The 27881-nt window shown below is 40.5% G+C and overlaps 1 protein-coding gene across 2 annotated transcripts; it reads left to right on the top strand.

The window, feature by feature from the left end:
* Window positions 1-403: 403 nt before the first annotated feature.
* Window positions 404-27881, top strand: LOC121304708 (leucine-rich repeats and immunoglobulin-like domains protein 2). Of its 2 annotated transcripts, XM_041236010.1 has the most exons (21): window positions 404-954; window positions 1936-2058; window positions 2447-2559; window positions 2607-2628; window positions 3468-3611; window positions 4357-4500; window positions 5884-6027; window positions 11024-11167; window positions 13372-13452; window positions 13812-13883; window positions 14649-14717; window positions 15228-15391; window positions 17580-17900; window positions 18855-19136; window positions 22815-23264; window positions 23506-23658; window positions 23873-24025; window positions 24427-24657; window positions 25181-25728; window positions 26170-26278; window positions 26555-27881. In XM_041236010.1, the coding sequence occupies exons 1-19, from the start codon at window positions 749-751 to the stop codon at window positions 25432-25434; spliced, it is 3270 nt and encodes a 1089-aa protein (XP_041091944.1). In that variant the 5' UTR covers window positions 404-748; the 3' UTR covers window positions 25435-25728; window positions 26170-26278; window positions 26555-27881. The 2 variants fall into 2 exon arrangements, with proteins under 2 accessions (XP_041091944.1, XP_041091943.1); XM_041236009.1 differs by having other exon boundaries at window positions 26170-27881.

The following is a 27881-nucleotide window of genomic DNA, read 5'->3' as shown; positions in this document are numbered from 1 at the left end:
ATGTTGAGCAATTACATCAAGCTGACTCTGTGTAGTCTGATAATCCAGAAACCAACCACAGGACGTTTAAAAAAATAAAATTAAGTTATAATGGACTGCAAATGAATGCGCATGTGTGAAAGATTTGGAGAAGGCGTTACTTGTAGCAGCCAGCTCTGGGATAGGACACGATCACAGATACAGATGCCTTCTCTGATATGACATCTCCCGAAAACGGACTGCACGACGTCCGGTGGGGGGGGGGGGGGGGGGGGGGGGGGGGGGGGGGGGGGGGGGAGATTGACTAACTGCAATGCTCAAGTCAGAATTAGGAATATGCAGTCTTTGTAGCACGTTACTTTTTTGTCTCGTACGAAGCTTGACTGATCTGACTGACTGGTTCGGTGAATTGTCTTAAAGTGCCAGTCCTGAAGCGAGGCGCTTTGTTACCTTAAAATAAACTCGGAAATGCGTAATACGCGAACGTGTGCAATGGTGTTATTATGCAGATACGTCTTTTGTGAAAGCGATATTTTGATTCTCGATAACATGGAAAACTTGTTTGTTTGTTTTTTCGATACGTTATTTCAGAGCTTGCGAGAGCTGCCTGCGTTAACTTAAACAAAGCGGAAAGGGAAATCGATGTCCCTTGCTGTAAGGGAAACTGGTGCGCGGTGAGAGGTTCGCTGCTGAAGATCGCGAGTTTATTGCTAGTGCAAAGTTATTTTTGTACTGTTATCGTTAAAGATATATAAGGAACCTCTTGTTAATGTTGAGATCCAAAATGGCGGCTTGTTGGGTCGCTCCCCCAGTGATCCTGGTGTTTGCGTCGGTCCTTTCTGCTCCGGGGCTCGCCTCCTCCTGCCCGCATCCCTGCTCCTGCAGCGCCGGGGAGAATGGCTTCATGATGCTGGATTGTAGTAGAAGGAAACTGACAGAGGCGCCCTCTGAGCCACCAGACTGGATAACATACTTGTGAGTACATGATGAAAAAGACATCCCTAATCTTCACAGTGGTGCAGTTTGGACGTACATTATAGAACTTGTGTGTGTGGTTGCACTAAAACTTGCAGCTTTTTGTGTATGTGAAAGCAGAAGTCGAGTTGAGTTCTGATTGCAGACAACTTAGCAAATAAGCACCTGTTGAAGAGTGAATAAACATTTGATTAGGCGTAGCGGAGACGTGCACGCTGGTTCCAGATTGATATGATCTATTTTGCTGACTTTGGTTTTGATGGGTGGGTGACTAGCAGTGTGGTTTGTATTTACATTCTGCAAACTGTAAAAACAAATCTCTCTCTCTCTCTCTCTCTCTCTCTCTCTCTCTCTCTCTCTCTCTCTCTCTCTCTCTCTCTATATCTCTATATATATATATATATATATATATATATATATATATATATATATATGCATATATATATATATATCTCATTGATTGGATAAACACATCATGCAGGCATGCAGTGTGTTTTCCTGCGAGTTTGTGTTGGCTCAGCTTATTCACCCTTGAGTGACTACCCTGTCACATTCGTCAAACCACCAACAGCATATACGACACAATTATATTATCATTTTGTCTATAGATAGGCTATATGAAATTCCTTGATTGTGTGAAATATTATATTATATACCGTACTATGTATGTGTATGTGTGTGTTGAACCGTGTCATCTGACTTTAGCCGTGTTAGGCTGTATTAAAGCTTTGTCTGTGCAACTTTAAGTACAACACAGCTTCCTTGGCTCAGCTGGGTTGTGCAGCATTTCTCTTGAAGTATATGTTCAGTGTTTGATTGGATAAACGGGCTTCACCCAAGTCCCACTCAATCTTAGTATTGCCCTATTGCTGATCATGCAGGCATGCAGTGTGTTTTTGTGTATGCATCTGTGCCAGTCTGTGTTGTGAAATTACATTCTCTGTGCAGCTAAATCAGAGTTTTAAACAATTACATTTCCAGGAGCTTGAACTACAATGAATTGACAGCAGTCCCCTTCTTTGGACAATTTCATGACAGTTATTTTTGTATTTCATATCAGACAATTTGGGTAATGCTAACTTGGAACATAACAGTTTTGTCACTGTAAGTATATTATAAAGACAGCATGTTATAAAAGTGAACAATCTGAAAGAATACATTAACCTTTAGCCTGCTGTATACAGCTGTAGAAAAAGGAACATAGTTATTTTTTTTTTCATTTTTTTTTTTTTTTTTAAGTTTTAAACACCAAATGTGTTGTGTGTGTGTGTGTGTGTGACTTATTTACATTTGTATATATATATATATATATATATAGCTATATTCTTTAAGTCAGTGATAAGGCTGTATTTAAGCTTTGTCAGTGATACGGCTGTATTTCCTTATTAAATAAGTAGGGTTAGTGTAAATGTGTCATGAATAGATTACATGAATACTGTACTGATAAACGCAGGCAGCATTAGTAGCAGTTTGTACTGTTTTGAATTTGCAGAGTTCATAACAGAATTGCAGAGATCGTCACAGATCATCTTCAGCCATATGTTTCTATGGATTCTTTGGACCTCAGCTCAAACCTGATTTCACAAGTACAAGCAGCCTCATTTCATATCAGACAATTTGGTAATGATTTCATATTTGCTGGGTTTAATAAACACCAATGCAGCTCAAATATTTGTAAGTTTTTTGTTTTGTTTTTTTAAGTAAAATATATTTATCACAAGATCTAACCCAATGATGTTTTTCATGTGATGTGCAGAGTGATTGAAATTGCCACGTTCTGAACCAGGTCACATTCTGTACCCACTCAGCGGGATAACAAAGCATTTGCTGCGGTCCAGTGCGATTGTGGGTATTGTACAAGAAAAAGGAACCCTTTCATGACAGTTATTTTTGTATTTCATATCAGACAATTTGGGTAATGATTTCATATTTGCTGGGTTTAATAAACACCAAATATAAAAATTGACTATGGCTGCCATATTGAGATTGTGTGACTTATTTACATTTGTGTAAGTTTCTGCTGTATAATGTTGTTGTTTGGTGTATAGCTGTATTCTTTAAGTCAGTGATAAGGCTGTATTTAAGCTTTGTCAGTGATACGGCTGTATTTAAGCTTTGTCAGTGATACGGCTGTATTTAAGCTTTGTCAGTGATACGGCTGTATTTAAGCTTTGTCAGTGATATGGCTGTATTTAAGCTTTGTCAGTGATACGGCTGTATTCTTTAAGCCGTGTCGGTGATACGGCTGTATTCTTAAAGCCGTGTCGGTGATACGGCTGTATTCTTTAAGCCGTGTAGGTGATACGGCTGTATGTAAGCCTTGTCGGTGATACAGCTGTATTCTTTAAGCCGTGTCGGTGATACGGCTGTATTTAAGCCATGTCAGTGATACGGCTGTGTTCAACATTTTAAGCCACGGGGATGCTTTTTTTGTTCACAAATTAATACACCCTCCCTCTCCATATTATTTTAGTAAACATGTCAGATTTTTGTTCTTGATTTTTGTCTTTTAGAAATTTGAGTAACAACAGAATTACCACTTTGGAACCCGGGTGCTTTGATAATATCTCTAGCTCCTTGGTGGTCCTGAAACTGAACAGAAACAGAATCACTTTCCTCCCGCTGAAGATCTTTAAACTTCCTCACTTACAGTACTTGTAAGTAGTTAATTTGCTTTCAGTTGATGATGATTAATAAGAAGTATTGGGGTTTGGTTTGGACTAATTGGGTATGTTAAGTAAAAAATCTTTGCCAGTTTCAGGATAACTATTTCCATGAAATTGACTTGCATTAGAGTAAGTAGGAGGGTTCTGATAAATCTAGCGTGTTGCTACAGCTGTTTGAATAACTTACATGGAATTCTTCTTTTCATTGTTAACATCCTGACACCTTTTTACACTTCTAAATTGAAAGTCTCTCTCAAAGGTCTTTTCAAAATGTCTGCTTTACTGCACTGGGGTTTGAGATCAGAGGTGTGTCCTCTCTCTGATCACTAGGGTGTGGGTCCTCGTCTCTGCCCCAGCTTCAATGGGGCATCTCTCTTCAGGAATACACTTAGGAAAATAAATTTGCCTCCCGGCAGTGATCAGAGAGAGGACAATCACCTGATCTCAAACCCCAGTGCAGTAGAGCAGACTTCTTGAATAGACCTTTGAGAGAGATTTCAGTTTAAAAGTGTAAAATGTTATCCGGATGTTAACAACGAAAAGAGGAATTGCATACGTTGATAGCTGTAACACCACGTGGGGATGTATAATGTTATGTTTTCCAGAACCCTGCTACTCAGTCTTTAACTTGACAACAATTCAGACATCAAAATGTGGCATTTCCATACCACACCTAGATAGGTGTAAATATTGCAGGTCAAGAACACTAAATTCTACTGATCTTTCTTGCTTTTAGGGAATTAAAACGTAACAAAATTAAGATGATCGAAAGCCTTACATTCCAAGGCCTGGATTCCTTGAAATATCTGAAGATGCAGCGTAATGGACTCAGCCAGCTTATGGATGGAGCCTTTTTCGGACTTAATAATATGGAGGAGCTGTAAGTCTCTTAATGATATGGAGGAGCTGTTTACTGGCCTGGTCAAGAATTAAAATATTCAAATGTTTTAAATATACATTGAGAAGGGCTTTGTTTTGTCTGTTGTTGGCAATGTAATAGTCGTTGCAGATCAAGGACAGTTGCTGCAGGATTTGCCTAGAGCAAAGGTGCGCAACCAAACTTATCATGGGCCACATATCTAGAAAACTAGTTTAACCTTGTGTGTATAGCGGGCTGCACATTACTGAAGAATAATCAGACTTTAATCCTGGGCTGCAGTATACACTGGCAAATATATGTAGTTGTCCATCAGATCAACAGTACAAAGCTCACTCTTAAAATCAGGACTTAAAGGATGTGTTGCAGTAAGAATACCTCTGTAAAGGTCCTTGTCAGACAGCTTTTTTGGTTCTTCCAGTCCTGCGTTTGTGAATTACAGATGATGTTTTGTACTTGTTGATTATGCTTCGGATACCACAACTTGAAAATCAGCGTACGCAAGCTATTTCACTCAATGCGTTTCCTTAATGTTAACAGTAGAAAACACTAGTGGAAGCTTTGAGTAAATTGTTGATGCTCAATGCATCAGAGTAGAAAATATGTATACAATTACATATAATTGTATACAACTTTTTGTCTCCTACACATCTGTCTTAAAATATATATGTATGTTTGAGTAATTTTGTTTACGAGCTCTAAAGTCACTACATATTGCAAGAGACAATGCGAGCAAAGCAGATGGCTTGCCCTGCTGTCTCAGTTACACAGCCATTCTTCCCAATCTTTCTTAATACTTTGGTGCTACAAGTTTTCTTTTTTACAGAGGGCTGCTGTGTCGTTTCATTGTCACTTTTGTCTTTTACTAATAACATGCTTGCCCATGTTCAGGGCAGTGGTGACTTGGCGATTGCTCAGCAGTGTGTATTTTAGCCAGCGAGGTGTTCAGTTTTTGCAGGCAGCAGTGTTGCACAGGGCAGTGATGCCACTCCCTTCCAACAAGCCTCTTCTGTTGGGAATGGGTCCTGTGACTGAGGCTGATGAGAAGCACTCCCCCAAACCCCCCTTCCCCCGAACGCATGAATGAAAACAGTGTGCTGCCATTTATGCAAGAAAATGCGAAAAGTCAACAGTTCTAAAAAGTATTTCCGATGTACTCCTAAGTGAAATGGATTGACAGGCTGTGGGTTGCGTGTCCCTGCCTAGAGTAATGTTACAGATGCCCTGTCATCCTTGGTTCATCAACACCAAACTGATGCTTAAACCTACAAGCGTTGCCCAACCCGCTGTGATCACCCATATCCTTAAACATCTCCTGTCATCCATCCACGCTAATATACAATATACATGGCATGTAAGATTTTCTTTCGTTTTCAATTGTTTTAGGGAACTGGAACACAATAACCTGACGGAAGTGAACAAAGGCTGGCTCTATGGGTTACGAATGCTGCGTTTGCTCCAGGTTAGCCACAATGCTATTGGCAGGATCAGCCCTGATGCTTGGGAGTTCTGCGAGAAACTGTCTGAATTGTAAGTGATCGTTTATGTGTTTTCATATTCTGTATGTAACTGTTTTAAGTATCTCTGTGAGGGGAGCTCATGGAAGCTCCTTGTGCAAAGTCTCACAGTAACCTTCACTTTGATCTGTGACCTTAGATTGCTGTGAAATTGGGGTGTGGGCTTCATACTCCGAGTCCATACACAGTTGTATTCTGTGGTTCTCTAGGTCAAGTGTCAATCAGTATTTGTATAGCGCACTTCACATTAATAAAGGCACCTCGGAGAGCATCATAGATAAGAAAACGCATGTATGATTAAATTAAATACAAAGCATTTCATTGAAAGTATAAACAACATGGTGTCGCAAGGATTTGGTCCTGGGGGTGGAGATTAATTGCAATTAACTTCTGCAATTAGCACGTTCATTTTTGGGGAGATTAATTTGCACTCCTGTCTTGTCCCTCTTAGCAGTACTGTAAAGCCATAAGTATTTGTGAGCCTTTTATTATGCGTGTTTCACATATTGCGGGGGAATAAAAGCAAACATTTTTGGCACGAATATCAAATTCCTCGTAGTGCATTGATATTTTGCAACAGGTCGCCAGCTGGTTTTATGGTGCGATTTGTTAAATATTTAGGTTGCAAATTTTTAAGGCTTTACAATATTCTTTTTTTCTTTGGCACTGGTTTATTATGTTTAATTCCAGCATTATAATACAGAGCTCAATGAAACTGTCTCAAAGTACTCTGTGGTAGTGCTCCACCCCCCTCATCCCAAGACACTACGAAACTCCCCACAGTTCAGTAGCCACGTCGCAGTGCACTAGCTGCTCTGTACTAAACACGGCTCAAACGAATCATTTTTTGTATTAATTCTACACTAATAACATTAATACAATAATCTGAACAGTGCAACTACTGTAACCCCTAGCCAAAATAAAGTGCATTCCAACATTACAATAGCATCAGCAGTAAAACTAACTTTAATGAGATGGTTGAAGTAATTGTATCAATTAAGTATGCGATTAAAACCAAGATTAAGTGAGAGAAAGAAAATTTAATCTCAGGATTTATCGTGATATTTTGTAATCGCTTGCCAGCCTAGTAATAATTTATAAAAATGTTTCTGTAAGTAAAAATTAACACATGCAATGAACTCGAAATCGCCCTATTAAGAACCGTGATGTTTCACCTCCCAGTCACATTTTCAACCACTGCTATGCAGTTATTAAACATACGCATTACATAACAGAAATAATAACCTACCTTCCCTGGCGTTTAGATCCACAAGTCCATCCTCCTGTTTTCAACCTCCGTTTAAAGCATGATTCGCACAGGACTAAAAAAAACTCATTTCGTTCTACCTTTTCCAAAGGCTACAATACCATTCCGTCTTTGGAGTGGTATGCATTTCCAAACTTGTCTTCAAATGCAAGGTTAAAAGCATTAATTTAAGAGTCGGCAGTTATGTTTTGTATTTTCTATAATATCTATGTTGATATTTGATTTGGACGTCTCGGCGCACGTCAGTTTGAACAGTATGTGCACACGCCTTCTCCTGTCAAATGAGTTGAAGGCTGAGTCTGGTGTAAAAGTGTCAGGACTCATCACAACTAGATGCGGGTTTGTGGGACTTTATTTTGTGTGCTGCTGTGGCAGGCGTGAAGCAAACACCTCGCGTGTCGGAGGCTAGCTCCCATTGGTTGGGACGGGGGTTTACAGTGTCGCTGACGTGTTTTTTTAATTAATTTTTTTACCTCCCACGTTGTTGAATAATGTATTTTGGGGAGGTTTAAACCCCTAAAACCACCCCCTAGCTACACCACTGCCCTGAGCACTGGGGAGAGTCTTTGCCAGTCAGGGCTAACAGCTGCATTCTGAACGAAATGGAGACGATGAATAAGCTTATGAGGAGTCCAGCACACCGCGCATTACAGTAGGCAAGCCTAGAGCTTATTCAAGCATGACACAGAATCTGATTTTAAAATGGGGCGTGAAGATAGGCAATATTTCTGAGGATATGAAAACCAGATGTGAACACCATTAGGTCTACTAGACCATTATCCCAGGTGATCAGAAGCAGCTCTGTCTTGCTAACATTGAGCGGAAGAACGTTGGAGGTCATCCATTCATGAATGTCTGTAAGACAGTGAAGTAACTTGAAAATGATGGTGATTAAGTAGATTCGAGAAAATGCACAGAGTCCTTTTCTTCAGTCAGTTGCCAGGTTTATTGAAATATGCAGGGAGTCTGGTCCCAGGTACAGGACAAACAGAATACTCATCATTACAATGTTTGCATGACATTAAATACCCTTCTGTATAGATGGTCCACCTCCCCTTTCTCTGACACTTAACCAATGGTCAAGGTAATTTAATTTATTGTGTGAGTGTGTGTAGTCTAGTGTGACAACCTGTGAACTCAGTGCATTCTTCACACTCCTGGAGACAAAAGGTCCATACATCTGCCTTTTGTTATCTTCTTGCGACCCCCTTTGATCCTAGTGGCATTATCTCTTTCGATCTCTCTGAAGTCTTTAGAGCCTGTCCCCTTCTAGTCCACAGCATTGTTATCTCGTTAGCTTGCAGTCAATGTTGGGCAAGAGCTTGTAGATGCAACGTCTCTATCAGTGGTTAGCAGTACATGCAATTTGAACCAAACAGTCTGCTATCTGCAATATTAGTCTCTTTTCAGAAAAGAACACCAGTATAGCTCTGCCAGTCCACATGCGTAGCAAACTGCTAATCAATTCTCGATCCATGTTTTCCAACAGACAGGCTGCTAAGGAGCCACTAGCAACACTATCCTCCCTGCCGTAAACAGCTGAGTATCGTCAGCATAGGAGTGATGGAACATTCCTTGCTGAAGTATCGGCAATCCAAGTAAAGCATACAAAAGCTAAAGAGTAGCAGACCCAGGACTGAACCCTGTAGAACTCCAGATGGTACCTCGGGGTCAATGTGTTCAGCCTGTCAAATATGACTCAAACCATGCCATTGCTGAGTCGTCGAGGCTTCTGCAACTGCTCAGACGACCGAGCAGTATGTCATGGTCAACTGTGTCAAAAGCCTCGATCCAACAGACGAGCGCTGAAGCAGACCCACAGTCCGCATTGATGAGCAGGTCATTAACAACCCTGACCAGCACTGTTTCAGTGCTGTCTTCCTGATTGACAAGGAGCTAAACATTTTAGTGGCCACTGTGTGTTTTGAGAGCTGGATATAAACCACGCGCTCCAGTAGCTTCAAGAGAAACGGTAGATTCAAGATGGGGCGATAATTTGATAGATCAGCCCCATCTGCTCCAGCCTTTTTCAACACAGGTCTTATGATGGGCTGTTTTTAATTCCAGTGGGATAGTGCCCGTTCTTAATGCCATGTGAGTCAGGCATGACAAGTTCAGTCCCACACTGACGGACATTGTTGGAAGGCAAAGGGTCCAAAGGACAGATCGTGGGTCGCATAGCCTCAAGTAGCCCTAGAAACAGCTGAGAAACTTTCATAAAGCTGATGGGCACCAACAACTCAAACTCAGCCACAAGCTCACTGCGCACTGAGGAGGAGCCAAGGACCACACTACTCGAATGAAGCTGATTTTATTCTGAATGTGCTGTGAAGTCATGACATGACAGCAACGACTGAGCAACAGAACTAGTGATGCTGTTTGGGGACCTCGGGGTAGTACTGTGTTAAAGATGGAGAAAACAACTCATGAATTTCCACTATTTCAAGAAGTAGTGCCAGAGTAATATTCCATTCTCGTCTTATAGAGCCGTTTTATGGTGGTTAATCCAGTTCAGCCTGTTTTCAACCCTACCAGAAAGTCTCCAAGCTCTTTCCAGTTTGCGCCCCTGTACTAACTCTGCAGTATATCAGCTTCACTGAGTGGTCCCACGTTTTAAACCAGTGGTAAAGGAGATAAACTTGTCATGCACACTGGGGGTCAGTCTGGGGATCATGGTTAGCTAAGTAATGATCATTAAAAGCCACTTCGGTACTCCGTAGTCCCTTCAGAGCATGACCACCCTAAAACTGGACAGTGTAAAATACCAGTCTGTCAATCAATTCTGTCAAATCGGCAGTAGCAGGAGATTGAGGAAGGTTTAAAGTCTCCAAGAGCTAATATATTATCTGCTTCTAACAGTAGTTGAGAAAGAAAGTTTGAGAAATCTGTAAGGAATGAGGATCTACAACTGGTCTATAGATAACTGCAAGTTATCCAGGGATGGGGGGGCTGGCATTTAACAAGAAGATGCTTAAACGAGCGTTCAGGGCCATGCCACCACCTCTCCCTGTGTCACGTGTCTTTTCATAAAACCCATAACCATACAAGAGAACTAAAGAATGGAAGTCACCAGTATTGTGCCATGCCTCAGTTAGGCATAAAAAGCTCAACTTTGTCAATGAGAAGCACAAATAACCAGAGACTTCTTCCCAAGTGACCTAGTATTGAGTCAGGAGGACCTCTCTAACTGTGAAGTTAGTTTTTGATCCTGATTTGCAGACTTACAAGACATTTGAATCCGATTTAACGTCTGCAGAGCTAAACCCAGGTGCTGCCGACAATCTCTAAGGAAACCAAACACTTTCAACCGGACTGCTGTACAGACCCCACTTTTATATATACTGTCTAGAAAAACAGATAAACATCCTGAGAACCACAACACAACCACACAGTCAGAGTATGAAACCAAGTAATACTAGGCAGTCAGCCTTTTAGTACTGCTGCAGTGGAGCGCGGGCCTGGGTTCCAGCCTGTAATGAGAACATGAATCCCCACGACCGCTGTGGAGACCTCTGTCACAGTCTGAGGTAGTAACGTCCTGTTCATAGGAACGCTGCGTGCTAAATGTGTACTTGTACCTACTGCCCTACTGAGACCATGACATTTCTTGGAAGTATACTTAAAACTAGAGAAACGCTAATCCTGTTGTGATAAATAATTACAAAAGCCTTTAGCATTTTGTTTTTACAGCTGTTGTGGGGATTAATGTTCACGCTAACATACTTGTGTTTATTTTTGGCAGAAATGTATCTTCTAATCATTTGACTCGCTTGGATGCGACTGCTTTTTCTGGTCTTGGTTTGCTTGAGACTTTGAACTTGGGGAACAATGCTGTGAGCCACATTGCGGAGGGTGTGTTCAGTGGTCTGCCCAACCTGCACCATCTGTAAGTATACTGGGTGTGTGTATTGTAAAACCAAGATGCAGCCACGCAACAAGACTACAGGGGTCCTTTTTCTTTTTATGATTATAGGTGCTGTTTGTATTAGTAATGCCTTGCTGTTGGATGCTCTAGAACAGAATGTGTTCAATAAGAAGGTTACTGTAGGGCAGTTACTGAACATGGCTGCTGATGTGACATTTAAATGAAATGCAAAGGCGGCTTCATTTTCCTTACATCAAATTTCACAAATTAAGAATATTTATTTTACATATATTGTTTGTTTAATATACAGTAGACTCCCGTTAATCCGTGCAGATTGGGAACGATTTGAGCCCAAATTAGTGAAAAACACAGATTAGCTGAAGTTGCGTTTACCGTTTACTGAAAACTCAAAATGCAAAAATGCAAATAAAATATAATGTCCCAAAAAATTATTTTTTTTCTAAACGAAGATTTTTTTAGTTCAGTGGTTGTGGGCACAGTTTATTAAAGTTGCAGTTTATCTGTGGGCATTTCAAGCAACAGGAAAAACAAATCTTGTCTTTTTACGTACTTTCTTTTAAAATGGATTCATAGCATTAATTCATAAGAACCTTGAAAAGTGATTTGTTGATTGCTACGGTAAGTTTATGGGATGGAGACATGCATTTTTTTTTAAAGTAGTGTTTTATGTGAATCCCAGTGTCCCCTGTTGTGGATCCAGATTAGCTATGAAGGAGATAGTAGACACTTAGACAGGTGTGCCGGTACACATCATCAGTGTGATACAATCAGGATGCAGTTAAAGAGGATTTGTTCTCTAAGCTGTCTCTTTGTTTGCTTAAATGTCAACGCATGACAAAGACTAGATATACATGGAAAGTGTATTTATTGAATATACTGTTTTTTTATTAGACGATATTTACATCCTTAGTTTCAGTAACTACAGTACAGCACTGTCTGTTGACTTGCACTAGACTGTACTTAATTGAATTAATGATGGCCGAATGCTTCTGATCCGCTGATTTCCACACTACTAAAGCACTCGAATACCCACTTCCACATAGATCAGATGACTTCTGCACTACACTGATCATTGAAATGCGGATTAACGGGAGTCTGCTGTACATTTAAAATCAGTAAACTGGCTGCACTTAGAGTAACATTGTACATGTTTAGTTGATCTAGCTTGGTAGACTCATCAGAGGAAGTCAGATATGTTTTCCAGACCACACAGAACATCCTGAACAGTGAACCTGGCACTTGGATGGAAGAAGAGCCTTTGTTGTGAATTTTACCAAGCAGTCAAAGTTTTATTAACACCAACGGATTATGAAGGAATTAAAAGTAGTCTATTTTGCATAGTAATTGCACAAAGCAGGACAAGAATGGGTTAATTAGGCATTACTGTTGAGCTCTTGAAAGGTGTCAAGCAGCTGACAGACGGCACCATTCACTTGAGGGTCTCCAAGTGAGGAGGCGAAGGGGCAGTAGTGATTAACCGAGCTCCAGGCAGCATTGCTTTTGAGTGAAGCACAGGAGATCAGAAATGCATTGCTCTGACAAACAGGGTTTCATCTGTCTTGCCAGATAGAGAGGTTTTTGTTTAGAATGATTTATTCTTTGAAACTTGATTCAAGGCACTAGGCTGATATTCAAAGTGTAATAAGTGAGGACACTTAATGCCTTGTTTATTTATACCTTGTATTGAGTGTAAAGATGTCTTTTTAAAACCCTGTGACTTATGGAATGGTTTAAACAAATAAAGCATGTATGTATTTTATTTATGTATTTATTAAAATACTTGAGTAAGCATACCCAAATCGTGATTTTGTTCATTTGATGACTTCCTGTTAATTCAGTTTTTACGAGATTAAAAAGATGTTTTTGCTCTGCCTTTTAATTAAGAACAAAATCAAATGAAAACAAGCCAGTGGGCCTCCTGTGCACTTGTGGTTCCTGTTAGCTGATTGATCTCAGAATCTTGTGAAGGTGGGTCTTAAATGATCCCAGTGTTTCAACTAGGTAACCCATTCCATACCCTCTGTCCTAAGCCTATCTCTGCTTGATTATAAGAAAATAAAATCATTTAATACATTAGGAAGTAGAGATTAAGCAAAGTTTTATGATATCTTACTAAAATGTTAATGCAGACATTTATTCACAAACGTGCCACTTTGTAATCTTCAATCTAAACTATATTCCGTTCTCTTGTTTTTGTGTTGTAGAGATATAAGAAATAATGACATTTCTTGGGCTATTGAAGATTCGGTTGGAGTGTTTGTTGGGCTGGGCAAGTTGAACACACTGTATGTATCTTGTTTGAAGACCATTCAAATATAAAATGCTGATAATGCTTTTTGCTTTTACTGGAGTAAGGATTTTGGACATACTAAGACATACGTCCTCATAACATACATTCACAGTACATGGGCTTCATTGCCCAGAATGATGTGCCACTACTACTGTATATAACCATTCCATTGGAGAATAAAGGATCAAATCTTACCTGGTTTTCAGTCAAAATGTTTTCCATGAGACCCACACTATGCTAATGCACTGCCATTTATAATAATTCTAATGCCTGCTGCTTACAATGCAATACGGTTTGAAGGCAGTAAAGGCTGTTTTTATGTCTTTGTGTATAATTGTGTGCATCCTTTTATAGAATACTGCAAGGAAACGGGATTAAATCTGTGACAAGTAAAGCATTCTCCGGTCTTGAGACGCTAGAACATCTGTGAGTAACCCAGGCTGTAAACCGCATTTATTTTTAAATGTAGTTACTTATTTATTATTTATTTATTTATTTATTTATAAATTTAGTAGTCACCAGTTAAATTTTTACCCCATTTTGTTCTCCCAATTTGAAATGCCCAATTGTATTTAGACTCGCTGCTACCACCCCTGCGCTGACGTGGGAGCGATGAAGATGAACACACGCTGTCCTCCGAAGCGTTTGCCGTCAGCCGACTGCTTATTTTTACTCTGCAGGCCCGGCACGCAGCCAGCCCAGAGCTACAGCGTCTGAGGACAACGCAGCTCTGGGCAGCTTACAGGCAAGCCCGCAGGCACCCGGCCAGCCTGCAGGGGTCGCTGGTGCACGGTGAGCCGAGGACACCCTGGCCAATCTAAGCCCCCTCGTCCCCACACGGCGCTCTGCAAATTGTACGCCGCCTCCTGGGAGCTCCCATCCACGGTCGGTAGTGGAATAGCCTGGACTCAAACAGTCTACGTCCAGGCTATAGGGTGCATCCTGCACTAGCCGCGGAGTGCCTTTACCGGGTGCGCCACTCGGGAGCCCAAATGTATTTATTTTTAAACTTTTGAGTAGTAAGTTCGGTTGATTCTTGGTCCTTATTACAATTGAAGTAAATCCATGACATAGAAAGGGTGCAGATGCTATGATGTCGTCTGTGTTCTATGAGACGCTTCCTCAAGTGTGTAGTTGGTTTTATGGGGGACAGTAAAACGTGTTTATTTTTGATTTCTGTATTTTCAACAGGGACTTGACTAGAAATGGAATCATGTCGATTCACCCAAATGCCTTTTCACAGGTGAACCTAAAAGAACTGTAAGTAAAATGGCACAATAATCAGACTTCATGTTATTCTGGGAGTTCCTGGTAATATACGGAGAGATTTTTGCAGGTGCTTTTACATGCATTCATTTTTTTAAAATACAAACCTGTTCTGCAAAATGTTGTGGCTAAACACAAGCTGAACAGCTCATTCAGCAAATCGTTTCCAGTAGAGATCCATAGAAACGGATCTTTATATAAACTGGACAGTTTGTATAAAGACATTGTATTAAAAGGTTTTTGTATTAAAAGGCTATGGCGCTGTCCTAATCATAGTGGCTTGCTTTTTGGTCACTGGTTATTTTAATCTAATTTAGATTTTGATTAAATCAGATGTTGTTTGTAGCATTATTGTCTAGATATTCACATTTTTGACTGTAGCTAACATTTCAGATAGACTGAGCTTTGTTGTGGTTCACAGGTTACTGGGACTTAAATGCTTATGAAACAGTGTCTGTTTTTCATAGCTGGAAAGTTAAAAGCTTTGATTTATTTATTTTTCAGTCTGTTGAACACCAGTAGTTTGCTGTGTGACTGCAATCTTAAATGGCTACCTCAGTGGCTGATTGACAACAAATTCCAGCATTCTGTGAATGCCAGCTGCGCCCACCCTGCATGGCGCGCAGGACAGAGCATTCTCAGTGTCGTCGTGGAGGATCTGATCTGCGGTGAGTAGTTGGGGCGGTTATCAAATTTGATCAAATCTCAAAAAAAAAAAAAGAAAGTTCAGTGCACATCATTCATTTTTATTATGAAGCGGTTATCATGATTAGTCATTGTCGAGTTTCGTAGTAAGAATTTCCGAGAGAACATTCCGTGTAATTAAATGAAGTTCAGTAGTGTTTGTTGCCACATATTGCTCCCTCATTGCCTGCCTTGTCTGTAAGCAGTCTGACAGGATGCAGTAGAACTGTGCCTGTGATGATATTGCCATAGCAACAAAGTCACCTGGATCTGCAACATTTACACTTTGACTTCAGTGCCCTTGCTGTCCTTTTAAACACAGTCGCTCGTGTCATTGTTTATTTACACCTCGCAACTAGTTGCATGGGTGTAAACAAAAAGAGTAAGGGAAGAGGTGTATATATGTATGTGTGTGTAACTCTTGATGGACTGCTTTGTCCACTGGAGGTTGATCTCCATGGTAGAAGATGGTTTAAGTGGCCAATCAAGTGTGGTCTTGGAGAGAGTTGTGCGATTCTCATTGGAATTGGGCACACCAGCATGTTTCCTGATCCCTGCCCTCCTGCACTTCTGTTAAACGATGAAGACAGACATGCTGCTATTGAGTGTATAAAGCTTTGAGTTAAATTCTAGTGAGTGTAACGATTTAAACTTAAAAAAAAAAACATATTTATAATATATATATATATATTATATATATATATATATATATATTATATATATATCGCCATCGTATTTGTAACAGCGAGACTACTTATATATATATTATAGTTAGGAAGGACTGCATAGCACCTTGTGTCACGATTCGTGTTGAACAAAAAAAAAAAGTTCTACTGTACGTTACGTGCGTCATGTGTGTCAAGGAGACTTATTTAAGTTCTCACATAAATATGAGATGACTCAAAATCTCAAGTTTGTTTTCACAACAGTTTGTAAGTTCAGCGACTTGGGTGTGTATACTTTATACACAAAACTCACATGTATGCTGAAATATGTGTGTGTTCTATACACGCTGTGCACTATACACTCTGAACAAAATTGAAATATGTGTGTGTGTGTGTTCTATACACGCTGGTTTGCAATTGAAATGTGTGTGTGTGTGTTCTATACACGCTGGTTTGCAGTTGAAATGTGTGTGTGTGTGTTCTATACACACTGGTTTGGAAATGTGTGTGTGTGTGTGGTTTGCAGTTGAAATGTGTGTGTGTTCTATACACGCTGGTTTGCAGTTGAAATGTGTGTGTGTTCTATACACACACTGGTTTGCAATTGAAATGTGTGTGTGTTCTATACACACTGGTTTGCAGTTGAAATGTGTGTGTGTGTGTGTCTATACACGCTGGTTTGTAATTGAAATGTGTGTGTGTGTGTTCTATACACACTGGTTTGCAGTTGAAATGTGTGTGTGTGTGTGTGTCTATACACGCTGGTTTGTTGAAATGTGTGTGTGTGTGTTCTATACACGCTGGTTTGTAATTGAAATGTGTGTGTGTGTGTGTATGATCTATACACACTGGTTTGCAGTTGAAATGTGTGTGTGTGTGTTTGTGTGTGTGTGTGTTCTATACACACTGGTTTGCAGTTGAAATGTGTGTGTGTGTGTGTGTATACACGCTGGTTTGTGTTTGAAATGTGTGTGTGTGTGTGTGTGTGTGCTGGTGCTGTGTGTGTGTGTGTGTGTGTGTGTGTTCTATACACGCTGGTTGTGTTGTGTGTGTGTGTGTGTGTGTGTGTGTGTGTGTGTGTGTGTTCTGATACACGCTGGTTTGTGTTGTTTGTAATTTGTGTGTGTGTGTAAGTGTGTGTGTGTTCTATACACACTGGTTTGTGTGTTGAAATGTGTGTGTGTGTGTGTGTGGTGTGTGTGTGTTGAGTTGTGTTAAGTTGTGTGAGTCTATGGGCTGGTTTGTAACACACACCACCAATGTGTGCACCACACGTCAACTTTACACACACACACACCACAAAGCTGTGTGTGTAATTGAAACATTAACTTGTGGGTGTGGTGTGTGTGTTGTTTAACGCACACAAGATGTGCTGTTTGTAATTGAAATGTGTGTGTGTGTGTGTTCTATACACGCTGGTTTGTAATTGAAATGTGTGTGTGTGTGTGTGTGTGTGTGTGTGTTATATAATGTGTTTGTGTGTGTGTGTGTGTGTTCTCTCCACTAGATGATTTTCCTAAGCCCCAGATCACTGCACATCCTGAGACTACAGTGGCTCTCAAGGGAATGAATATTACATTCACTTGCATTGCAGCAAGCAGCAGTGATTCACCAATGTCGGCAGCTTGGAGGAGAGACAGTGAAGTTTTGTATGATGCAGCAGTCCAAAACTTTGTCAGATACAGGGAGCAAGAGGGAGCGCTCATTGAGTACACCACTGTGCTGCATCTTTTTAATGTTAATTTTACCGATGAAGGCCGGTACCAGTGTGTTGTCACGAATCACTTTGGATCCAATTATTCAGAAAGAGCAAAACTTACTGTGAACGGTGAGTAGACTTTAAAATACACTGCAGATATTTATAAACTGTGTAAAAAAGTATATATGAAGCGTGCCACCTGCAAAATGTATTGTGCAGACAAGCTTTCTTGCAATTAAACATTTCTGGGACAGGACAGGATGGATGGGGGGGAGGGGGCAGTAGTTTGCTTATTCAATTGTTAAAGTATTATAACCAACACCCCTGGTTTGTGTGTGTGTGTGTGTGCGCGTTAGTTTTTTCCTTTAATTTTTCTGTACTGGTTCACTCCACTTATAACAGACTCCAAGGGGCAGTGGAAATCAGTCCTTTATAAATGCAGTACGTTGTAAACACAATTCGAAATGCTCTATGTAACTGCGAGCACAAGTACCTGAAACATTTGCTCCGTAGACATTTTTCATTGTCCCTGTCAAATACATACCGGTACATATCAACAATACAAGAAAGCATAACTGCCCAAGAATTTATTATTGTTTACAGAACACGCCCCTGTGGGTCATATAATGTAATTAGTAGTACCATTTTGCTCATTTCTATTTTCGCTAAATGTATTTGCAATTCTATACTTTACACATTTTAAACTGTACAACGGCAAAAACACAGACGATAGACGTAAACAGCAACTGTTTTCCTGCCTGATGTCACAAATGCCACCGTGACTGTCATTTACTGTCCCAGATGTACCTTATTTAGGCAAAATATCTACTTGTGGAACAGGAAAACTATGTATTAAACGGTATATTCGTTCTAGGTGAGTGTGTTAACCAGAGTAATTCCCCATTAAAACCCTTCTATCGTTGGAAACAGAACTCTGCACCTGTATTGATAAACATGGGCTGAATTTCTCACCAATAGAGCGGGTTTTTAATTATAACTGCAGTAGAAAGGAAGTAGAGGTTGCATTGTTGGGGCTGATTGTATTGTCTGGAGTCCCTGAAAGCTGGATTGTCCTCGACACAGAACTGCCCTCCTTTGTGAAAACGCCGATGGACCTCACCATTCGGACTGGGACCATGGCTCGCCTGGAGTGTGCCGCAGAGGGGCACCCCGCTCCTCAGATCGCCTGGCAGAAAGACGGTGGCACAGACTTCCCAGCTGCGCGGGAGCGGCGCATGCACGTCATGCCAGAGGATGATGTGTTCTTCATCGCAAATGCCAAGATTGAAGACATGGGAGTCTACAGCTGCACAGCACAGAACCCAGCGGGGAGTGCACATGCTAATGCAACACTAACAGTTTTAGGTAAGAAAGACTTGCTGTTAGAAACTCTTTTGGAATATTACTTATCGTACAAGGCCGGCCGTTACATCTTTCACAAAGCCAGAAACTATATAGAGAGGATAAGGTGTGTGGTTTGCATTCACCGCAGGACGATATCCCAGTAAATCACAGACCGAACAGGGGTGAGTATTTATGTAAAGACATAAAAAAAATCATATACCATGAAAGATCATTCAGTATCCTCTATACATAGTCTCTGTATTCCGTATTCTGTTTGTACCACAAGAATATGTTTAAAATAAATAGCAACAAAGTTTTTTTAATATTAAATCAATGAATTGAGGGATTATTTTACATGCCGGCTTTTTACTTTCATTGTCAACAGACTGTGCTTCGACTCGGATTCATTTCAAACCCTGTTTATGGCCTCTTCGCAACCGTCTTTAGATTGAGCCTTGAGTTCAGTTTGTTAGTTTACATCCTGTCTGTTTGCTGTTGTTGCTGTTGTTAATGAAAGGGCTACAGGCTGCTTGGATAAGTCAGACGCAGTCAGATTGGTAACTGGCATTTCTTGACTAAGCTCGTTCTCCAGGAAATCTGAGTCCAAATCAAAACAACAATAGAAAACTGAAATTATTTCAGACATTTTAAGGCATAGGTGTAGAAAGACGGACCAGGCTTTTCAGTGACGCCCCAGCTGAGAGAATTTGAATGCTGAGTTTATGATTTAAATCAGTTCTTAATTCCAACACACACACCCCTACCTAAACATTAGGGTTAGGACCATAGAGTCACATTTATGGCAATTCATTTTGTTTTTCATCACTGTTTCTCTTGATTACTAATGTACCCTGCACTACATCTTTTACCTGAAGTAGACTGTTGACCAACTTTGACGTACTCTTCCATCGTGTGGTAACGTTCTGTTCTATTCCTAAAGGCCATGTCCTAGCTGTTTCTTTTGCACAAAGTTCCACTTGGTTGGATGAGCTGTGTTTGAATTGACTGGCAATTTTACAGCAGTGTGACAGATTATCAATAGAAGCAATTTTCAAAGCTTTTCTGATCCCAGGTTGCAAAGTGTGTGCAGTACTTTCGTACGCTGTCAAATTCAGTTTTGCTAATGCCTAAAGTCATATGTCGTGCATTGTAGTACATATCGCTTCAATTCTGCCCACCAGAAATTCTGCCGCGCACAGCTCTGAATTGTGCTGTCCTGTCACATTTTCACTTGTAGATTGACGCTACGAAAATTCCACTCACCGATCCAATGCGTTATGATACCCAAGGCACAGTCATTAACCACAGATGCCCAGAAATTGCCAACAACTCACAACCTCTGATTTTCTAAGGTCATCCTCAATTTCCGTTCTCTCTTAAGAACGTAAACTTTACAAACGAGAGGAGGCCATTCGGCCCATCTTGCTCGTTTTGGTTGTTAGTAGCTTATTCCCAGAATCTCATCAAGCAGCTTCTTGAAGGATCCCAGGGTGTCTGCTTCAGTAATTACAGATTTCCCTACAGACTTCTTGAACATGCACTTGTTTTAATTTGCATTGTTGTTGTGTTTCTTGAGGGAAGTCTGTAGATATTTGAACTGCACGCGCTGTTTTTGTTTTGAAGCACCCCCGCGTAGTTCACTCTGAGTTGTGACACGGTTGGACATGCCTAAAGGTTCTCCTTTCTTGTTTAAAGATGGTCATGCCTCAGCAAAGGAATATTTTGCACATAAATGACACTGCAAACTACTCGCACTCCCCTTATACGAAAAACTGTGCTTGCAAATTAAACAAAACACTCCTCCTTTTCCAGTGATTTTTCTTCAGTCTAATTTATACATAAAACTAGATTTGAGTTTTATCTAACGGTTCGTAACCCTGCATTTTCTGTTCTCTCCAGCTATCAACACGTTTGTGACGACTCGTGTAATTTCCCACGTTAGTTTAGTTTTGATTTTTTTAACCCTATAATGTCCAGACAGAGGGAAATTGGAATTGGATTGCCTGGACTGTACATTAAAACAAACAGCCTTGCATGAAATGGACTGTGTGTTACAAAACGGCCAGGTCTGGATTTTAAACTGTGAACTGTGTTCTCAAGAGAAACAAACCTGAAAAAAAAACACACGACACAGACTGTGTTATCTTAGGTTTGATTTGTCGTGGTGTTATAAATAAGACCCTGTGAAAATCACAGAAGTTCTTTCAAATTCACGGCAGTGTCACGGCTGAAGTATCGTATTTCACGGAACGTGTACAGAACTATTTTTTATAAATTATTTGTACAGATTTATTATTATTTTTGTAAACATCAAATATAGAGACAAATGCACTGACGTCATCAAAATCAACGTCAAAGTTATTAAAGCACTTTACACTAGCTTGTGAAAGGGTGCTGTAATTAACAGCCTGTAGGTAAAGTGTACCTGCAAGGACAGCTTTCAGTTCCAGAACGTCAGCTGCATGCTCACCATTTAGATCTTGCAAAACAAACACACCATGTAACCCACACTGATCTTGGGCATCGGTCGACTCGACACTGACCACTGACAAGCAGCCAGACCGTTTTACCAATTCAGTAAAAGCCTCAGTCCTGAAGAGTTTACGTAACTTTTGGTTGTCCAGTTTTTCAAGAGGGATATTTGCGCAAACAAGCGCTTCTGTCAGGTCAATTTAATGTGTTTCATGTTTTACGGTTTTTGGTGTACTTTTGGAACGTGGAAGTCGCTGTTTTTTTTATTTCTTTGCAGTAAAGCAGTCGCAGTGCTGCTCTGCGTTACCAACCTTTCTCTTTCATGAATACCTGAATCTAAATGCCTGTCAACAACCGCATCTCGGTAACTTTGCAGGATGTACAATGTGTAAAACTCATGTGTTTTTTTTTGTTTTTTTTTGTATGAAATACAAATAATTCTGAAATATATTTTTATTTCTAAGAATTTTGTAATAATCGTGGTATTGGGTAACCGCACAGCCATTGAAATCGCGATTTACACACCCGTCAGGAAGCTGCAGTGTGGCTGGCTGCCATTCAGAGTGTCCGCCAGCAGAGGGTGCACAACAAACCTAAAAACGACAACAGGTTCTAACATTAGAGCAGTAGTTCTCAAGCCTGGTCCTGGGGACCCACTGTCCTGCTCTCCATTGCTTAATTGAACCAATAATTTGCTTAATTTGACTTTCTTAAACAGTTTGGCTTACAAAAAGTTGGCGAATTCAAGTTCCTTGTATAATTTTATATTTAATGTGAAATCTCCCAACTGTTTAAAATAATTATAAAGCTCTGATTAGGCATATTAGTTCCATTAAGGGTTCAAGTGATTCACAAGCCCTGGATTGTGTGTGTTTGTGTGTGTGTGTGTGTGTGTGTGTGTGTGTATGCTGTCTGCTTGTATAAAAGGAGGTGTTGAGTCAATGCTAGTAGCCCAGCCAACTGCAATTTCCACTGGCTCAGGCTGACGTGTTTGGATTTTATTATTAGCATTATTTTTGTATTATTTTACAATTGATTGCAACACAGTAAGGGTTGTGGTTGTTGGCTGCGCCCGCCCCTCTCTCCCTGCTTGTGTTTTGATATAATATTACTGTGAAGCAAAACGCCCAGTAAATGAAGGCTGGGTTTTGTGAAAGTGACTATTTTTATTTATGTATGTATTTATTTATTGAAGTGGTTTTTGAGAACACTCCTGTTTCCTTCCAGAAACTCCCTCTTTTGTCCGACCCTTGGAGGACCGAGTGGTAGCCAAAGGGGAGACTGCAGTGCTGCAGTGTATAGCTGGCGGCAGCCCCCCTCCTCGACTGAACTGGACGAAGGATGACGGGCCCTTGGTGCTTACAGAGCGGCACTTCTTTGCTGCAGCCAATCAGCTGCTGATTATTGTGGACGCTGGTCCGGGGGATGCTGGGAAATACACTTGCATCATGTCAAACACGTTGGGTACAGAGCGGGGTCACATCTTCTTAAATGTTGTTCCTTCTCCAAACTGTGACCCTGCTCAGGGCAGCGGTGCTTATGAAGAGGACGGATGGACTACTGTGGGAATCGTGATCATCGTGGTTGTGTGCTGCGTTGTGGGCACCTCTCTTGTCTGGGTTATTGTCATTTATCACATGAGAAGGAAAAATGAAGATTATAGTATTACTAACACAGGTAATTTAAATATTATAACAGCAACTTTCCAATTATGGAAGAAACACATTTGGCAAAGTTAGTGAGGCAGTAACCCTGCACAACTGCTAAAGACCTAGAGTCTTATTGTCATTGAGAACCATGCATTGTATTTTAAAAGAGCTTGGTTATAAAATTGCAAACAGCAACTTCTATGTATACTTGTGCAACTGTATTTAAATGTGTGTATTTGCTTGTTTTTTTTTTTTTTTTTTTTTTTTAGATGACATGAATTTGCCGGGTGACATTCCCAGTTATCTGTCCTCTCAAGGAACACTATCGGAGCCTCAGGAGGTCTATAGTAACTCTGAAGCCGGGAGTCACCAGCAGCTAATGCCCCCTTCAGCTAATGGCTACGTCCACAAAGGAACAGATGGTAAGATGTAACCCCCTCTCTGTAATGTGGCTACTGGCAGATTCATTGATCACATAAGGAACACTCATCTTTTGGTGTACTTTCTGTGCATATACAGAGGTTTGACAAACTGAAGTTCCTGCTAAATGGAAACACGCTTTCACATAAGTAGGCTGGTTTTTACATGCATGTAATCTGTAGTGTGTAAATACATGCTTTGTTCTTTTTCAATGAGGTATTTGTTATGTGGGCTCTGGGAGTGAAGTGGATATGGATGTCAACCCTTTTCTGGCCTCCAGCTTGCAAAGCAGGATGGGCTGCTTATTCAGTGGGAGGACTGGCTTCCCGCCAGAGGAGTCACAAGAAGGATATGCGCAGGCCAGCTCGGGTAGGAGGTTCTTCTGCAGCCGTATATCTCTTATGGGTTCTTACTTTAGAAATACATTGCTGGAGCTCAACTGCACTACCTGTACCTTCTGTACCGTGAGCAGAGTGAGGGGTGGGGGGGTGGGGGGGGGACACGTAGTGGCCCTTTATAATGTTTTCCATGGTTGAGGAGAAGCAACACCTGGACCAACAGGTGGCAGTCTGTACTGAGGTTAAAAACTTCTAGGTAGCAAGCACTGCTTAGACTTGATGTGTTTCAAAAAAAAAATGACCTGTACATTCTGGCAAGTTTGTCTCTTGGGAAACTAATACCTGGTTAGAAGACCTAATTTAGAGTTTTGCCGTCATTGTTCAGTGAAGTTCAAGTCGGTGACCCGCTTCTCTCTAATCCTCCTGTAATAGGTTCTGAGCCGCTGGTCATTTGTTCTGATTGCTATGACAATGCCAACATGTATTCAAGGACCCGGGAGTACTGTCCATATGCCTACCTTAGTGAAGAGGACTGCTTACCTGCCCATGCGCATCAAGAGGACCCAGCCCTCGATGGGGTAATCGCAGACAAGGACATGTCTGTATTTCTGACCAACCATGACAGGATACATCTAAAAGCTTCTTCTCAGAAGTGCAGCACTGGTGAATTGTTATTTAAAAATACTTACACATTATAGTTTGTGCAAAGAGTCGCATGACCTGCACTTGGTTACATGCAGTTTTCAGAGAAGATACATTTACTTCATCAGTTGCATGTGTAAATCAGTGTGCCTGAAGCTGTTATGTTTTATAAACCAGCATTATTTTACATGTTTATAAATGTTCATTACTGTACACCAGCATGGTAAGCTGTGACAGTAACATTGAAAAAGACCACATCACAGCCTGTCACTTGATTTCTAATAGATTTTGACGTCTTGCTTTCTCCAGTCTTTTCCAGAATAGTCCCACTGCATACAAGCTGATGCGCCTGTCTGCGTCACTGCACAGTACTGATTACTAACATTGGCTTTGGGGGGGTTAATCAAGTGGGCTTTTTGCATAGAAGAATGCAAAGAGAGCGTTACTGTTTTATATTATATTTGCATGATATACTGGGCAGTCTCCCTGGTATTTGGAAAGAAACCATATGGTTCTTAAATGTATTCTTATTTTTTCTTTCTAGAAAGCCATTCCCGACCGTTGTGGGTGTTAAATCAAGACACGGGACTTGTTTCACATTCCATCTTCTCCCAGCAGCCAGTGAATGTACCTGCAAACCCTTCTGCACGTGTTCTTCGAGAAGATGAGAAGGAAGAGGAGGAGGGTGATCTTGAGTGCTCAGCACCCTCCAAGCCATTCCAGCATGCAGCACAGGAGCACAGCTGCGATTCCAACAGGACTCCTCAAAACAGACAGGACCCCAAAGCTCCCAAATAGAGCAGAAGAAGCCTCATCTGAGGAAGCCACTACCTCCAAATGACTACACTAAACGCCAAAAAATGCATATGTGCGAGTTTACATTTCAAGAAACAATGAAGCATTTTAACACAGAAAAGTCGATACTTCATTCATTACCTGCGCCCTGTATTAAGCATTTTTGACCGATTTTAGTATTTAATAGTTTTTGAAGTCATTACTTGAGCTGTTGCCGCCTTAATCAGCTTGGACTCAGGCACCCACACTGTACATTAGAAAATGTGAGAAAAATAGCTTTCGCTCACCTGTGTTCCAGTGAGTTTTCATTTACGTAATGGTACTGCAGAAATGCCTTGGTTACCTGGTGTAAAGCAGAGTTTAATGGTGCGGTTCAGAAGAGCTTCAGGATGGTCTTTTGTATTCATGATAAAAGGTCACTCGGAAATGGATATATTCTTATTGCAAGCACAGCGCTCTTCATTTTTCACTGTCAGATCTGAGCTGTGCACACTTTTTCTTTAGCAAACTTCTGACCTATATAAACTTGCATTTATATTTTTTATATATAAACTTTAAATGTAAAGGTTGTGTGTGTGTGTGTGTGTGTGTGTGTGTGTGTGTGTGTATGTATATATATATATATATATATATATATATATATATATATATATATATATATATATATATATGTCATTTTTTCATGTGCTAAATTGTATGAATTTAGTATTGTGGTACTTTATTGTTTTTATCTTTCAGGACAAGCTTATAAATATAACATTGTGCACTGAAAATGAACAATCATGGATTTTGGCCACATACAATTAACTTTTGCTTTGGAGAAAGGCAGGAACTTAAGCTGTCCCAGGTATGATCTTATACTGTCCATTCTAAATGCTGATGTCTGCTCTGCTAAGAAACAGGTCATTCCTGCTGGTTGGGTTCTAATCCTGTGTCTCCTGGGATTCCTGTAAGTGTTATCGGAATCTGGTAGATGCACAGAATCAAGCTGAGGACTCTTCAATTAAATGAATTTGCACTTATGAGAAGAATAGTCTGCTTTATGTTCAGTAGTACATTTTTAATGGCGCTACCTTCAGAAAACTAAATGAAAGTAAACAGATTTAATCAGATCTTTCCATAGGTCCACGGCATACTTTCTTTAAACATGCGCTGACTCGAGAGCAGCGAAGACGAACACTGTCCTCCGAAGTGTGTGCCGTCAGCTTCTTTTCACACAGCAGTCTCGCCATGCAGCCACCTTGGAGGACAACGCACCTCCGGGCTGCTTGCAGGCAAGTCTGCAGGCTGCTGGCCAGATTACAAGGGTTGCTGTTGCATGGTGAGCTAAGGACACTGGCTGACCTAAACCCTGCCCACCGGCGACGCTCGGCCAATTATGTGCCACCCCCTGGAATAGCCTGGACTCGAACCGGTGACGTCCAGGCTGTAGGGTGCATCCTGCATTCCACGCGGCGCGCCTTTAACGGATGCGCCACTAGTTCTGTATTTTTTTTTTTTTTAATGTAATAACTGCCTGCTGTCTCACTCCAAGGTTTCCATGAACTGATTATCTTTTACATGTAAAGAATGCTTAAATGATGAGGACCTTCGTGCTTTGAATATTAATACAGTATTGAAATACTGATGTGACACAGTTCAAGTTCTACTCCAAATTCACGTAGAACAGTTTAACGATTTGATTGATTAATCCGTTCACATATAGACTATTGGTTGTTTAAGAAATATTAGTAATTTTTTTTTATAGAATGTGGTTAACAACAAGTATTGAATTTGGAGAATGTGTTTTCTCTATTGTTGTCTTGCATATCATTGCAAGTTAACTCAAAATGTAAATGTTTTGTTTGCACAATTCTGGCCTTAAACTTGGTTTTTGTCTTTTTGTTGTCTTAAAATAAGTAACTAAGTAACTGTTTGGCCTTAAGTTGTAATGCGGTGACAGTATTCTGAGTTTTATGATGCTTCCTTTTTATACAGCATGTGTTTCCCTGAACGTATCGTCCTCATGTTTGAGCTGTGGGAATGCAAGATCGTTGTGCAGGTTGGTAAAAGCTGGCCGTGTTTGGCACTATATTAACATTGCAATCACACCGGTCTTCATGGTTGATGTCATACAGTAACATGTTGAACAGGTCTGTTGATGCACACGATGGTCTAGTTTTCAGTGTGTATTGCTCCGGGGCAAAATGTTATATAACATGATATCTATTATACTTTTTATACTGCTGCGTTTGTACTGATTGCATAAATTCCAAAGTCTCGGCATTTACACTCTATGCTGGAAATATTGATCAAATGCTGTCTTGCTGTATCGTGTAACGGTTCCCTTTGTAATATGTATTTCAAATGCTGTCGACTAAATGTACATTCTGTAAAGCATGTGTAAAATATGTTTTGTTTCTTGTGATGTATAGTGACCTTGAAACAATAAACTAAAGTACTTTTGTGAA

This window comes from Polyodon spathula, chromosome 39, assembly GCF_017654505.1.
Source record: "Polyodon spathula isolate WHYD16114869_AA chromosome 39, ASM1765450v1, whole genome shotgun sequence".
Taxonomy (NCBI): domain Eukaryota; kingdom Metazoa; phylum Chordata; class Actinopteri; order Acipenseriformes; family Polyodontidae; genus Polyodon; species Polyodon spathula.
Note: the sequence above shows the minus strand (reverse complement) of the source record. Positions and strands in the feature narration are given on the sequence as shown.

Coding starts and splice junctions, on each gene's coding strand:
- LOC121304708 (XM_041236010.1), top strand. CDS start 749: ATGTTGAGATCCAAAATGGCGGCTTGTTGGGTCGCTCCCCCAGTGATC. Junction 3,612..4,356: donor CTTCCTCACTTACAGTACTT/GTAAGTAGTTAA, acceptor TCTTGCTTTTAG/GGAATTAAAACGTAACAAAA. Junction 17,901..18,854: donor AGCAAAACTTACTGTGAACG/GTGAGTAGACTT, acceptor TCCTCGACACAG/AACTGCCCTCCTTTGTGAAA.